A 15,728-nucleotide genomic window follows, 5' to 3' on the forward strand; every position below is an offset into this window, starting at 1 on the left:
CTGGTGGCACAGTGGTTAAGAATCTGCCCGTGAATGCAGGGGACACGGGTTCAATCCCTGATCCGGGAAGATCCCACATGCTGCAGAGCAACTAAGCCTGTGTGCCACAACTACTGAGCCTGTGCTCTAGAGCCCACGAGCCACAACTACTGAAGCCTGAGCGCCTAGAGCCTGTGCTCCACGGCAAGAGAAGCCATCTCAATGAGAAGCCCGCACACCGCAACAAAGAGTAGCCCCCATTGCCCCAACTAGAGAAAGCCTACACGCAGCAATGAAGACACAATACAGCCAAAAATAATAAATAAATAAGTAAATAAATAAATTTATAAAATATATATATATTAGTTGCTCTCATTTGTATTTTAATTCAAACAATGAATTGTGATTGTAGTTACATGCTGACTTTCCTGAGATGTTTGTTTAGTCTTTGATAATAAATTATACTACTACATTTATCTCATTAATTTTATTCATATTTTCCCATTTGTTCTTTATTTGTTTCTCTCCTTCTCCTCATGCTCCTCCTTCTTCTCTCTTTCTCTCTTTTGTTTGTCCTTCCTAATTATTTTTTCTCACTTCATTTTATCACCTCCATTTCAGTTTACTATGTGCTGGTTCAGCTTAATAAGATTGCTTGTTTAATTGATTGGGAAAACCTCAATTTTCTTATGCATGAAATGAGGGAGTTGGATTGAACCAATCTGCAGTTCTCTCCCAGGGTCAGATTTTGAGGATCTGTGAATCTGCATGACATGGTAATATGAACGTTACAAGAGCAGAGGAACTGGAAATATTGGGGGTCAAGGAGAGATGTCCAATTAGCTTGTTTCCTGATGTGATGAGGATGTTCCAACAAATTTCCATCTTACACCACAACTGTGTACAGAAGTACTGAGGGTTAGTTTAAGGACATTAAGTTGAAAGGCCTGGGGAAAAGGTCTAAGTAAGTGACAAAAACAAGTACTTTTGAGGCATCTAGTCCCTTTACAAGGGATAGTAAGTTAAAATACACAACACAATCCTTGCATTCACATAGTTGACATTTTAGTTCTATTAAAACTTTCCATTTCAAGGGATGTTTGAAAGATTGCAAAAAAGAGAAGGCAAGAAAGTGTCCCCTTAACTATAGTTAGCAGAGTATGTGATTTCATGCAGGGATTGCTTCCTGGTACTCAAATTAGGGGAGTTCCCTGGCTGTCCAGTGGCTAAGATTTTGATCCCTGGTCGGGGAGCTAAGATCCCACATGCCTCGGGGCCAGAAAACCAAAACATAAAACAGAAGCAATATGGTAACAGATTCAATAAAGACTTTATGGTCCACATCAAAAAAAAGAAAAAACTTGAAAAGATTAGAATTAGTAAGGCTTTTCTAAGGTAAGGTGCAACATAAAAGAAGTGAAAGTAAATGCCAGTACATGAGTGCTGGTTACTGACACCTTCAGTTTTGATTTTTAAATATTTATTTAACTTTTTACCAGGAAAGCTTACTTGTTTTAATAAATCCACATTCTAATTCTGTATTTCAATTGACTGAGATTTAAATCTACTACCAGGAGATGTCATTGTACAAATAAATAACTAAATCTTGTTTTTGTTTCATTCTGTTTTTGCAGCTTTTTTTCACTTTTGACTTGATAAAGTATGATTTTCAGAAAGATGAACCCATTAGAAATGAACACGGCTGGTGTAGTCGTGTGAAAAAAGGTAAGATTCTTGTATTTGAAGATGTCTCCTCAGGCAAAGTTCTTGAATTTCTCTTTAATTACTGAATTTAGAAGAGAAAGAGTGGTTATTTCTAATATGTGACTTATTTGGAATTTTAATGCAGGTAGAATGGTTTAATTATTAGAAGTTAGAGGCCCCACGTGGGTCACTCAGATGGTAATTACGAAAATTTAAAAGTGATTACTGTGGGCTTATAGTTCTCTTAATCCACCACTCTTACAGTGGCATATGTCTGATGTCCCGTACCACCAAGATATAATATAAAAATGAATGGCAATTTATGATTCTATGTATAGTGGAAAGTGAGACAGACTTGGATTCAAATCTGGGCTCTCACACTTAGAAACTGTCCAACTTTGGGTAGGTCACTCAACCTGTCTGAGTCTCATTTTCTTCATATGCAGAGTAGAGGTAGCAGTGTTTCTTTTGGGAGGTGACTGTTGATAGTTTAATGAGATGATGTATGCAGAGCCCTCTGGAGGGCCTGTCATGTGGCCAGTTACCTCCCTCCCTTTCTCTTCTTCCTCCCACTCCCCCTCCACCAGGCTAGTCTTTCTCATAGTTTTGGGTTAGAAATTTTAATGAAAGCAAGTGCCCCAGTTAACATGCGGCTGCATATAATCAATCTAGAAAATTAAATGTAGAGATGCGCCCTTAGAATTGTTTTGAGATCCAGTCTGAAAGAATCAGGCCAAAGTTACTTTTTACTGCCTCAGAATATGTTTAAACTACATTTCAGAGATGACTTCAAATATGGAGATAAAGGTCACAGACCCGGGTTTCTTTGTTTTGGTTTTGGGGTTTGGGTTGTTTTCCTGGTAGCTGAAAGATTGGACAAAAATATAAGCCTTGTCTTTTAAAAAGCAAATTTCCCAATCCTCTGAATTTCAAGAGCATTTATCAAATATATTTCTCTAATTCAACACTATAGACAGCATATAAGAAAAAAGTCACTTCTAAGGAGATTGCAAAGAACTTTATTTAAGCACTCTTTTCTAGTGTGTTTTATTTATTACAATTACAATAATATCTGATATTGGAACTTGAATCCCAGAACTGCTTATGCGACCTCAGGGTTTTTCAAAAACAGGTTGTCCGCAAATATCTGCTTTACAATTTTGTAATTCTCATTATGGACTGCTCAATTTTATTTTACATTAAAGCATTGTGTCTTTCATAAAGTATGCCTGGGAGGGAAAGATAAGTATACACTCTGACCTTTTTAAGCATTTGCAATAATTAATTTGTCAGTGAAGAAACTATCACCTGTGTCCTGAAGAAGAAAAATAAAGAACATAAATTTTAAGGGAAATATAAGAGGCTTAGAAAATTCTGAAATGTATATAGGGGATGTAGATGGATGGGATATGCGAGGGAGGACAGCCTTTGGAGTCAGATGGACCTGGTTGAAAACATTCCAACTTCAACATTTGGCAGCTGTGTAATATTGGGCAAATTACTTTTTCTTCCTCAATTTCACTTGTAAAATGAATACAATATGAGGCCCTGTCTTACAGGTTTGTGATGAGGATGAGATGGGATACATATGTAAAGTGCTCAGAATAGTGACCCAGAGAGTGCTCAATAAGTGTAACAATGGCAGTGATTATGCTAACGATGCTAATGATGGTGTCCGTGATGACAGTGACAGTGAGGGGTCCCTGCTGAGTCAGGGCAGGCTAGTTTTGGCCAGTGGTATGTGTGCCCTTGGAACCCATAATGTCCAGAGGAGTGGGAGCAATAAGAATTGAAAAGAGAGTGTTAAAATGACATAAATCGCTTTAGAGTTTGCTGGAATACAGCTTCATCTAACCCATCACATAGATGTTAGTTTTCTTCACAGTGGCCAAAATAAGTCAGCAATGGCCTTGAAATCTTCTGTGGAAGTGATTGCTGCTCCCCTTTGTCTTCTACTCTTAGTAGTTTTTTACCTTGTTGATTGCTGGGCAGTATCTTGATTAACTTGAATAAGTCTGATTAAAAATTATTTTAAATAACGTGTCTAAATGTAATTAAAACTAATAAATTTCATGGCTTATCTCCTGTCCATTGAGGATTTCCAGAGTAACATTCCAGAGGAATAAAACATATTCTTAAGCTTCTAATAACATATTTATTAAATCAGAGATAATATTGTACAGAAAAATCATAGGGACTTGAATTTCAGTTCTAGATCCATTCCTTTTTATCTGTTGGACTTTGCTAACATACTTCCTTCTTCTGGACCCTAGTGCCTTCCCTGTGAAATAGGGATTATAATGATCAATTTCAAAGGATTTCTTTGAAAAATTAATAAGGTGACAGTTGCATTTCTCTTGGGGCTTGCTCCATAGTAAGTGCCCAATAAATAAATATTGCTACCATCATAATCTTATTTAAAATTATTATTGTAGTTGTTATTTATATAATTGTCATTATTATCAGTGTTAGAATCTACATAATCAAAAAAAGTAGCCATTGCTGTATCCACCCAGGATGTCAAATAAATTTAATATTCCTTTCTTTATATTCAATTTCCTTTTTGTTAGCTTTTCCAAAGTGATTTGTGCTTTGGCAGTCCGTGAAACGGTGTTAGATTTAGGCACCCAGAGTGATGTCAAATATAATAAAAATAAGTTCAGAGGAAAGTAATATAAGCTACACTGGATGTGTTGGTCATATGTAACTTAGGTACATGCATGGTGTGTATAATAATAGTTTTAATCAAATCACTGAAAATACCTCTCTCCCAGGGGAACCTGGACTTCTCATTTCTCCAGTGAATGCAAAGAATCCCTTCTTTGGCTATGCTGGAAATAGGAAGCAAACAGAAAAGAAATTGCTTTGTGATGTTTTTAAGAAGGGAGATGTTTACTTTAACACTGGAGATTTAATGGTCCAAGATCAGGAGAATTTCCTTTATTTTTGGGACCGTATTGGAGACACTTTCAGGTATGAAATAGCGTCGGTTGCAAAGCTTGCTGCATGATTGTGAACCCTGCTCTGAGTGAGGCTCTGTGGAAACATTATACACCACCTGCTGCCTACCTTCAGGGAACGGAGAGCTTTTATCTCAATAATGTCTACCAGTTTAAAAATTCACTGCCCATCTGTTTCTAGATTGAAACATAAGTTACATTTTGATGTCATTTTTGTAATTATCTTAACGAATCTTGTGAGTCCAAATCAGTGAGCTCCTTTTTTTTAGCATATGATACAGGCAGGCTGATGTGAAGTCTAAATGGTAGGGTTAAAACAGAAAACCAATTTAGTCAAATATGGTCTAATTCTTTACCTAATGGCAAAAATAGTGAAACAGCAAAATTTCCCTTTCTTATATTTGCTTTTTTAATTCCTTAGGGTTATTTTAGGCTTATGAATTTATTTTGCTTTACTAATCAATGACTATAGAACAGTAGAGGACAGACAGTAGACAGTCCAAAAACGTTGAATGAATAAATGAATTATATTTCCTCACCTTCTTTGTGTCATGTTAGGGGGTCACCTTATGTAAAATCATTTTTTTTTTTTTTTTGCGGTACGTGGGCCTTTCACTGTTGTGGCCTCTCCCGTTGCCGAGCACAGGCTCCAGACGCGCAGGCTCAGCAGCCATGGCTCACGGGCCCAGCCGCTCCGCGGCATGTGGGATCTTTCCGGACCGGGGCATGAACCCGTGTCCCCTGCATAGGCAGGCGGACTCTCAACCATTGCGCCACCAGGGAAGCCCGTCAATTCATTTTAATTAAAACATTCATATGCATTAAAAGAGCCAAAGGGGTTAATTCGTAGAAATTAAAGGGGGTCAGTACACCAAAAGACAACTATAGCTTTCCTTTCAGTTTTTTCTGTCATTAGAGATAGAGAATGCTTTCTTTGTACTTCACTGTTATTATAGTACAAAACAAAGAGGGATTTGTTGTTATTTTTTATGACATATTAAAAAAAAACCTTTTACAGTAGCAGTTGATACCAATGAGACACAGATAATGTAATTTTAAATAAAAAACAGATAACTGATGTAATTTTAAATAAAAAACAGATACCGACTTTGTTGACTTCTCAAAAAAGTTCTTCCTTAGAAATGTTTTTCATTTTGAAAACTGCCATTATTTTTTATTATTAGGTGCTTGCACAGAGCCAAATGCAAGACACTAAAACTTAAAGCTGGGCACCTCATTCTTCAAGTATAGGTAACTAACTGGAACTTGTTTTTTGTTTAGATGGAAAGGGGAAAATATTGCAACCACTGAGGTTGCCGATATTGTTGGAATGTTGGATTTCATACAGGACACAAATGTCTATGGTGTGGCTGTACCAGGTATGAATATGTTTCAGGTTTGGAAATGGTTCTCAGAATGTGCCACTTTCCTTTCACTTTGCAACAATTTTATTAACTCAGCATTTCATTTTTCACATATTAAAATAAATATCTTAGTTTTGGCTTGGCAAGTAATGCCCTAGACCAAGCTAGCAAACTTCATGGTCACACCAGGGGAAAGGTACCCACTGCATTTTAATGTATGTGTGTATTTCTAAGCAGATCTTGAAAACTCTGATCAGTGACTCACTGCTAGAATATTTACAGCTTTTCAATGGTCTGTTATTTTTCTCTTGATGACTAGAGTTTATACATACCACTAAATAGGAACATGTTCTAATTTAAATGTTTAATAACACTGACTTGTAGTTAAGTTGAATCTTTTTCAGAAATTATTTTAAAATGTGGTTGGCCTCATTTATCGTTATAAATATGCCTATGAGGATTGTCTCACGTTGGTGAAAATGGCAAAGAAAAGTGACCAACTTGAAATCACAGGACAGCTATTCCCCTTTACTGCCTTTTTTTTTTTTTTAAACAAATGACAGTATTTTCCAATTAATGTTTGTAGGTGCAGGGGACACTGAGTGTGAGAATGTTTGGCTAGGGGGGCAAAGAAAGAGGATATTAACTCTAATAGACAGGCACTGGGTGCTGGGAAAATGCTACAAGAGATTCCAAAGCCCTGGAAAAAAGGTGGCATGATAAACAGTAAGCGATCTGTGGAATTAGTTGTGGAAACACCTGCCTCTAGTTTCTTAACTTGAATATATTGAATAATACCCTTTATTTTTTGCATTGATGCTTAACATGGACATTTCTCTAAAATATATTTGCCTTAAAAAAAGTTTCCTCTTAATATTTTATAACAATAGTGGCAGGATGCATATTATGGGTCACTTATGGTGTTTTCTATTCCATCTATTTCGTTTCTGTAGTGTAAACAATTAAACATAGACTCTGTACTTCCTTTCTCCTAAATCATTTCTAGGGAGTAAATCATATGCTCAGAAAGACCCACTCATTTATGCTACTGTTGCATTGTTATTGCTGCAATAGATGTAATGTCTATATTTGTAACAATTAGTGTGTAATTAACTGGATTTTTTAAAAAGTTCACCTACCACTTGTAAAACTGATGCTATTACAAACTTTTTTTTTCAGATTATGAAGGAAAAGCAGGAATGGCTTCTATAACTTTAAAACCAAATATGTCTTTAGACTTGGAAAAAGTTTATGAACAAGTTGTAACATTTTTACCGGCTTATGCCTGCCCACAATTTTTAAGAATTCAGGTAATTTTACCTACCCATAAAATTTAAGACCAGGAATCTGGAGATGGTTTAGTTATAAAATAATATTTACCGCTTAGATAATAGGTGTATTTTATTTTTATTAGAAAATTTCAAGAACAATGAAAAGCATTGGGATGCTAATTTATGCCATATTTGAAGCCTAATTATAGAAGGGAGGACAATAAAATGCTAGGAACTCTTTGTTGTTGTCCTACTTGTTGCTCTCCTCCTCTTCAATCAGATAGATGAGGGTCCCAGTGATGGTGGCAAGCCAAACCCAAATCTTACACATGCCTTCATGCTTTGTGAAGACATTTGGTGCTGTGTACCTAAAATTAGGTTCCACCAAGCTGACATCAAAGTGTCTGCAGGATGTGTGTAGACCCTCAGGGCAATTGGCTTTAAGCAATTTTGCCTTTAATTTTTTGTTTGATTTTTGGTTTGTTTGTTTTTGCGGTACGCAGGCCTCTCACTGTTGTGGCCTTTCCTGTTGTGGAGCACAGGCTCCGGACATGCAGGCTCAGCAGCCATGGCTCACGGGCCCAGCCGCTCCGCGGCATGTGGGATCTTCCCGGACCGGGGCACGAACCCGTGTCCCCTGCATCAGCAGGCGGACTCTCAACCACTGCACCACCAGGGAAGCCCCTGCCTTTAATTTTTTATCTTCATTCTGTCCAGTCTCCTTCGGGGACCTTATATTTTGCAGGAATTCTGAACTCACTGGTTTTGAGAGGTGGGCTTTCTCTTGTTAGGCTGCTGGAGTAAAGTCCAATAAAAAGGAAACGAAATTTCTCAGCTCCTGGGTAACTCTGCCTGCTCATTTATCCAGCCATTTATTCATTTAATATTGTGCCTCAAATATAATTTCCCAAAGCTAGTCCTCATCATCTCTTAACATCCAATCACATAGAACTTTTCTGGATATGTTTGTCATATCACTGTTACATCCCTGATAGAGCAATAGCTGACTTAATATTCTTTTTTAAAGCATTTGCTGGGTAATCCTTGTGGCCAAGTCACTGCTTGGCCAATGAGACACATCATCTAAACTGTCATAAATACATATTCCATTTACATAATATTTTAAGAGCTTTTACATATATTGTCTCATTATTTTCATAGCAGTCCTCTGAAATAATAAAGGTAGCTAAATATGAAAAAGAAGTAACATGGTTTTAATTGAAATTTTTGAAATAATTGCAGATTCACATGCATTTGTAAGAAATAAAACAGAGAGATCCTGTGTAAATGATTACAAACAGGATATTGACATTGATACAATCCACTCATCTTATTAAAATTTCCTCTGTTTTACTTGTACTCATTTGTGTGTATGTGTGTATTAAGCTCTATACATTTTTATTACCTGTGTAGCTTCATGTATCAATGACCATAGTCAAGATATGGACAATTCCACCACCACAAGGCTCCCTCACATTACCCTTTTATAACCACACCCAGCTCCCTCCTGCCCCTCCCATCTTGCCCCAGAAAGAATGGATTTTAATTCTTAGTAGAGTAGAAAGTTGATGGATCAAATAATATTTTAAACATTTTCCTCCAAGGGCAACTTAAAATTCACTGTCGTTAAGCAGAAGAAATATTTTGTCACAGGACTCCTCTGTAAGATTAAATCAATCTTGTACAAATTTAGAAAATATTTTAGGATCATTAAACACCTAAAAGAACTTGGCCCATGAGTGTTATGTTTATTACAGTATTTACTATAGTTAGCACTATGAATGACACTTAGTTGGCACTAAAAGTATTATTATTATCTTTTTTTAGAAGATGTTGGGGGTAGGAGTTTATTAATTAATTAATTTATTTTTGCTGTGTTGGGTCTTCATTTCTGTGTGAGGGCTTTCTCTAGTTGTGGCAAGTGGGGGCCACTCTTCATCGCAGTGTGCGGGCCTCTCACTATCGCGGCCTCTCTTGTTGCAGAGCACAGGCTCCAGATGCGCAGGCTCAGCAGTTGTGGCTCACGGGCCTAGCTGCTCCACGGCATGTGGGATCCTCCCAGACCAGGGCTCGAACCCGTGTCCCCTGCATTAGCAGGCAGATTCTCAACCACTGCGCCACCAGGGAAGCCCCGGCACTAAAATTATTTAATGAATTATAATAAATGATCTGATATAAGCAATGCAAACATATAAGTTACTTCTGACAAAATGAATAAGACAACTATCTTATTAAAGATCTGTTTAGCACAAATTTAAAAAGGATTCTTTTCAGCAATAAATTTACAAAAAATTTTTAAATGTGATATTACTCAGTATGGCTGAGATGAAATTAAACTGGTCCTTTCATTTTGCTTCTGGGAACACAAATTGTTATCATCTCTCTTGAAAATAATTTGGTAAATATGTGATCACGCTCTTAGAATTTGCATATATTTTGATTTAGTAATTTCATTTCCAGAAATTTACCCTTAGGACATAATTAAAGATGTACAAATGTTATATATAAAGTGTTATTATTTATGTAGTAAAATTTTTTAATATTCTCTATATAAGTTCAAGAATAAGAGTAAGGTTAATTAACATATATAATTAGATGAGATCCTATGAAACCATTAAAAAGTGCCATTTTGATGAAAATTACCTAACCTGGAGAAACATACCAAGTTAATTTTTTTTTTTTAAAGAAGGCAGACTGTCAAATTGTATAATGTGAACTAATTTTTTTAAAAAGAGAAAAGAATATGTGTTTTTACACAGTTACATCTCATTCTGTGATGACAGTGTTGGGTAGAGGATGAGATCAGGGAAGAAGGTTCAAAGAAAAGTTGACTTAGTTGCATTCGTTCAGAAGGATGCATAAAAATGGCCAAACTATTCATAGAACCTTGTATGGACCCTGCATGTCATCTGACTTAAAACAAGGTTGCTTCCCTATGCCTGAAACTACCACAGAGATAATATCCTTGTCTCCTTTAAGTTTCTTAAAGCAAAGATTCTTAAACTTTCTCGATTCATAACATCTTTAGTGTCTTAGTAGTTAATTCATGGCACTCTTGGGCCAAAACAAATACCTAAACATTCATTTATTCAGTACTTAGGGCAAAGCAAAATAACTATTTAGGTCTAATAAATTAGTTGCTGTTTGAAAAAATAATGCATATAAGTGGAAAGAAAAATGCTTTTATTTCATATTTAAATAACCACATGTATTAAGGAGATGTAAGTTGGGCATTGCACAGCTCCTCAAATGTTGGAATTAGATTGTGCTGAACAGGGCCAGACTAATTCCATATTCCACCTTGATTTTTGGTTATACTTGCTTTTTATCATAGCAACCACCAAAAACCCTGTTTCTCAAAGATATGACATCATTGAAAACAAGGTATCATAAACTAATATTGAAACTGAACTACCTTGACCAAGTAGTTGGTAGTGTGACAACAGATGTCACTGGGTTTACCTTGAAAGTTTTAAATATCCTATGGGGACTCTGGCAATTCACTGAGGTACTATGAGGCACCTCAGTGCATAGTTTGGGAACCCAAGTTTTAGATCATTCCTTACCCCCTCTGGTTCTTGCAGTATTCTGCCTTATGGAATAGATTGCTATCTTTTATAGCTTTTATCTTCTTGCCATCTAGTAGCATTCTTTGTACATAATATTGCCTTGACATTGGATTGAAGAGATAAACCTATATGTTTTAGACATATTTGTAATCAGTTATTAACTATATTCATAATTCTTATATGTTGAATGAAGCTCACAGGAAAATCAAGGTAAAGATTTAAATGTTCTAAAGAGCATTTTAAAATTTCTAATATTAAATTATTAGTAGTGAAAATAGAGATGGTCACTGGATATAAAAATGCTTTCATTAAATATTACAGTCTATATTGTCGAATATTTTATTTGTATATTATACATAATATTGACTGACTCCACTAATCCTGGTCACTGTTTTATAGGAAAAGATGGAAACAACAGGAACATTCAAACTACAGAAGTTTCGGTTGGTGGAAGAAGGATTTAGTCCATTGAAAATTTCTGATCCACTTTACTTCATGGATAAGTTGAAAAAATCATACATTCCATTGACCAAAGAAATTTATGATCAGATAGTATTAGGGAAGATTAAACTTTAAGCTTTTTTATATATGGGATTTTCCTATGCTGCTTAGGAGAAGTGAAAGGAGAGTATGTGATTCTTTAATATGAAATGGGGACAGGGAACTGACATTAAGCATGTGCTATATTTCCTTAACATGCAACAAGTTTTCTTTAATTAAGTACTAACTTTAATTTGTTTTAATTGATAACAAACTTTGGGTGATTATTCTTTTTACCTATTTGGGATTCAGTGCATAAGTAAATATCTGCCTTAAAGTTTTTAAATAATTAATAAGTGGTTAACAATTTAGACATCTGCTAAAAATTTACTTATTAATATTTAAAATTTCTAGTTTTGAGTAAAGGGTTAAATTTTAATCAAATATTTGATTTTTATGTGCCCTGTCCTATAACTCAATAAAACCATCTTTATTAATATGAGTTTTGAAGTTTTGTTTTGATGTTTTTAATTGTAAATATTCATCCAAAGGAAGGTAACTAACTAAATGTATGTGCTCCTGTCTCCCTTATCCTAAAATCACATTAAGATGCTAGAAGAAATGTAAAAATATGAAACAACAAAGCACGAAAACTGGTAAGCCCAAAGCATTTAGGAATTTTGGGAAGATATATAAATGGGATCAAATTGATGCTAAAATCCAACAGAGCTGTAGGAACCACTAATAATACAGGGAAAGAATAGGCTAGACTAGGACCCATGTGTTAACACTAAGATCAGAGGCATAAAGGCTTTGAGTGTGAACAGGTTTTTGAGTAGTTAACTGGGAAATGTATCATAAGGATAGTGTAATAAGCACAATGATACTTATCTCCATGTGGAAGCACCAGCCTCCAGTGTTTGCCTCAAGCCAAAAACATATAAGAGACTCTCTTACCAAAGTGAGCTAACTTCCATGGGAGGGGGTGGTGGAGTTGGACTAAGAAGCAGAGTAGGGGACAATGGCGACTGCACCAGCCTAAGTGGGCCTCCATTTTCAAGTGGTTTCTGGACGTTGCCGTGGGAGCCACAGTCGTCTCAGACCTGATCGGTGGCGGCAGCTCGTGTGTGCGCTCCTGCCATGTTCTGGATCGAGCAGCGGTGGCAAGACCTGGCAGGGTGAACCAGCGTCAGCTTGGCCTCTTCGCTCGCCTGGACCCTGCCCCTGGGCTAAGTCGTCAACATGAGCGGCAACAACTTGGATGCGAATGACGAGTTTGATGAGCAGTTGTGAATGCAAGAATTGTACGGAGACACCAAGGACTGTGATGCCCAGAAAGATCCCAGTGGAGAAACCAATTCTTTTGGGCAGCAGCCGATTGACACCCCGTATGAATGGGACCTGGACAAGAAGGCTTGGTTCCCCAAGATCACTGAAGATTTTATTGCTACATATCAGGCCAATTATGGATTTTCTAATGATGGTGCATCTAGTTCTACTGCGAGTGTCCAAGATATCAGCGCTAGGACTACAGAAGAACCTCTGCAAAGAAAAACTCCCAAACCCAGTTATCCCAAAAAGAGGGGAGAAAAGAGAAAGGCTGAATCAGGATGGTTTCATGTTGAAGACAGAAATACAAATGTATATGTGTCTGATTTGCCTCCAGACATTACAGTGGATGAATTTATACAGCTCATGTCCAAGTTGTGCATTATTATGAGAGATCTTCAAACAAGAATTTAAGGTCAAGCTTTACAAAGATAATCAAGGAAATCTTAAAGGAGATGGACTTTGCTGTTATTTGAAGAGAGAATCTGTGGATCTCACATTAAAACTTTTGGATGAAGATGAAATTAGAGACTACAAATTACATATGGAGGTGGCAAAGTTTCAACTGAAAGGGGAATATGACACCTCAAAGAATAAGAAGAAGTGCAAAGACTACAAGAAAAAGTTGTCTATGCAACAAAAGCAGTTGGATTGGAGACCTGAGAGAAGAGCTGGCCCAGCCTGAATACACCACAAGCAAGTTGTCATCATCAAAAATATGTTTCATCGTATGGATTTTGAGGATGATCCACTGGTGCCAAACAAGATCAGAGAAGACCTTCAAGTAGAGTGTTCAAAGTTTGGACAAATTAGGAAGCTCCTTCTCTTTGATAGGCACCCTCATGGTGTGGCCTGTGTCCTATAGGGACCCGGAGGAAGTTGGTTATTGTATTCAAACCCTCAATGGAATGTGGTTTGGTGGCCATCAAATCACTGCCCAAGTGTGTGATGGGACTACAGATTATCAGGTGGAGGAGACCACAAGAGAAAGGGAGGAAAGGCTGAGAGGATGGGAGGCTTCCCTCAACACTCCTGAGGCCAACAGAGGCCTTCAGCTTTCAAATTCCTTCTGTGCTCTAGAAGGGTGGGGCCTTCTAGAGTTAGGCATTTTTCAGAGCACCCTGGCACATCTCAAATGAATGTTCAAGAAGCCTCAACTGAAATGGCATTTGAAGAACTTATAGATGAAAAGAAGTTTGAAAAAACAGAAGATGGGGAGAAGATGAAGAAGCTTCTTCTAAAAAAGATGCTAAAAGAAGTGGCCCTGAAAAAGAGGCTGAAGAAGGCTGTCCCCAAAAAGAATCTGAAGAGAGCTGCCTCAAAAGAGACTTTGAGGAAGGCTGTCCCAAAAGAGAGCATGAAGAAGACTTCTCCAACGGAGAGTCCAGAGAAGGCAGCCCAGAGATGTAGCATGAAGAGGGTAGTCCTAAAAAAGAGTCGAAAGGGAATGGCCCTGAATGAGAGTCCAAAAAGAAGAGACCCAAAACGGATCCTGATGAGAATGGCCTTGAGCAGGAGTCTGAGGAGGAGGCCAGCCCCCAAAAGGCAGCTGAAGACAGCAGCTCAGAACAAGGGTCTGAAGAGTGCTCGGAAAAGCAATTTGAAGATGACTCCGAAAAAGAGTTAAAAGAGAACGGTCTTGAGAAAGGTTTTGAGGAAGAGGGCTCTGAAAAGGAATTTAATGAAAACGTTTCTGAAGAAGAGTTAGAAGAAAATGACTCTGAAAAATCAGAATTCAAAGATGACAGCTCCAGGAAAGTGTGATGAAGAAGGCTCTGAGAAGGAATTTGACGAAGAGTCAGATGAGAAGGAAGAAACATATGAAAAAGTATTTGACGATGAGTCGGATGAAAAAGAGGACGAAGAAGATGCATAAGAAAAGGGGCTGGGAGATGCAAATGAAAAGAATGAAGAAGATGATGCAGATGAAAAGGTGTTTGAAGATTCAGATGGAAAAGAAGATGAGGAAGATGTAACTGTAAAGGAAGATGAAGACATAGATGAAAAGATGTTCAAAGATGAAGATTCCAACGAGAAGTTGTTTGATGACAATTCCAGTGACAAGTTGTTTGAAGATTCTGATGAGAGAGAGACTGCAGGTGGTTTAGGTAATGTTAAGGAGGAAGGGCCCCTGTCCACAGGCAGCAACTTTGTCCTCAGTAGTGATGACGACGCTGTTTAATCCCTTAAACTTGCTTTGTGGGGCAATTCCTCCATCTCCATTTTGCCTCTGCTCCAGGGTAATTACTAGTAGTGTTACATGAACGTGTGCCTAGAGGTAGGATGCCATCAGATTAATGCAGTGAAGTGTTCATGGCTACCTGTACTTAACAGTTTTAAATATATGTGAATTGGCTGTTCAATTCAAACTTCATAGCATAATACAAGTCAACTGGATCCTTGCCCTTTGTCAAATTTGTTAAGTGCATGCAGAATAATATTTTTTAAAGTATTCTGATTGAAGTTTGTGATATTCAAAAATAAAAAATAAGTTGTTAATATGAAAAAAAAAAGGAAGAAGTAGAGTAGGACCCAGCAGCAAACTCCTTTGCCCATAAACCTAATTCTCTGTACAACCAGAAGGAAAGTTGACTTTGCCTCATGTTGCCTCCACATGCTAGAAAGTTTATTTTGGTGGGAAGAGAAGTTGCAGATAGTTCCTTTTTGTCATTGTTAGGAAAACATGTGTTATAAAGTTAAAACATTTTTTAAATGTAAATATTAACCATAAGTAGCATAGAAATAAAAGGTCACACTTTCAAATGAAAAAAAAATGAAAGAGAAATAATATCAGTTTTGCAAAAATCTGTAATTTTAAGAGAAGTTTTTTAAATGAATAGAAATAGAAAAAGTTAAATAAATCTAAGGATATCCATGTTACCACTATATAAATGAGAATGGATTAATTGTCTTTATTAGAAAAGTATTAAGTAAATGAAGAAATTGGCATTTAATTTTTATATTGATGATCTGGCTGTTCTTTACCTTTCCCATTAAAAAGCTGTTTTGCCTTTATATTTTTAATTTAGATTAAAATGCTATAACTCTGAATGAACTTTTTTTACTAATTCA

General features: G+C 36.8%; 1 protein-coding gene and 1 pseudogene across 7 annotated transcripts in view; both read left to right on the forward strand.

Moving 5' to 3' along the window:
- The window catches only part of SLC27A6 (solute carrier family 27 member 6), a 79,155-nt gene that overhangs the window by 52,367 nt on the left and 11,060 nt on the right, over window positions 1–15,728 (forward strand). For 5 of the 7 annotated variants that reach the window (XM_089909268.1, XM_089909264.1, XM_089909265.1 and 2 more), the window contains exons 6-10: window positions 1,614–1,704; window positions 4,458–4,656; window positions 5,925–6,022; window positions 7,187–7,317; window positions 11,247–11,983. In XM_089909268.1, the coding sequence (XP_089765394.1) occupies window positions 1,614–1,704; window positions 4,458–4,656; window positions 5,925–6,022; window positions 7,187–7,317; window positions 11,247–11,423 (696 nt within the window). In that variant the 3' untranslated portion in view covers window positions 11,424–11,983. Of the gene's footprint in view, window positions 1–1,613; window positions 1,705–4,457; window positions 4,657–5,924; window positions 6,023–7,186; window positions 7,318–11,246; window positions 11,984–15,728 lie in introns of those variants that run through there. The other 2 variants (XM_089909267.1, XM_089909269.1) reach the window with 2 other exon arrangements.
- On the forward strand, window positions 11,979–15,725 carry LOC111182345 (17S U2 SnRNP complex component HTATSF1 pseudogene; annotated as a pseudogene).

The sequence above is a fragment of the Delphinapterus leucas genome, chromosome 3 (assembly GCF_059928025.1).
Source record: "Delphinapterus leucas isolate spDelLeu-1000000601 "Yukka" chromosome 3, BTC_Dleu_Yukka2, whole genome shotgun sequence".
Lineage (NCBI taxonomy): Eukaryota > Metazoa > Chordata > Mammalia > Artiodactyla > Monodontidae > Delphinapterus > Delphinapterus leucas.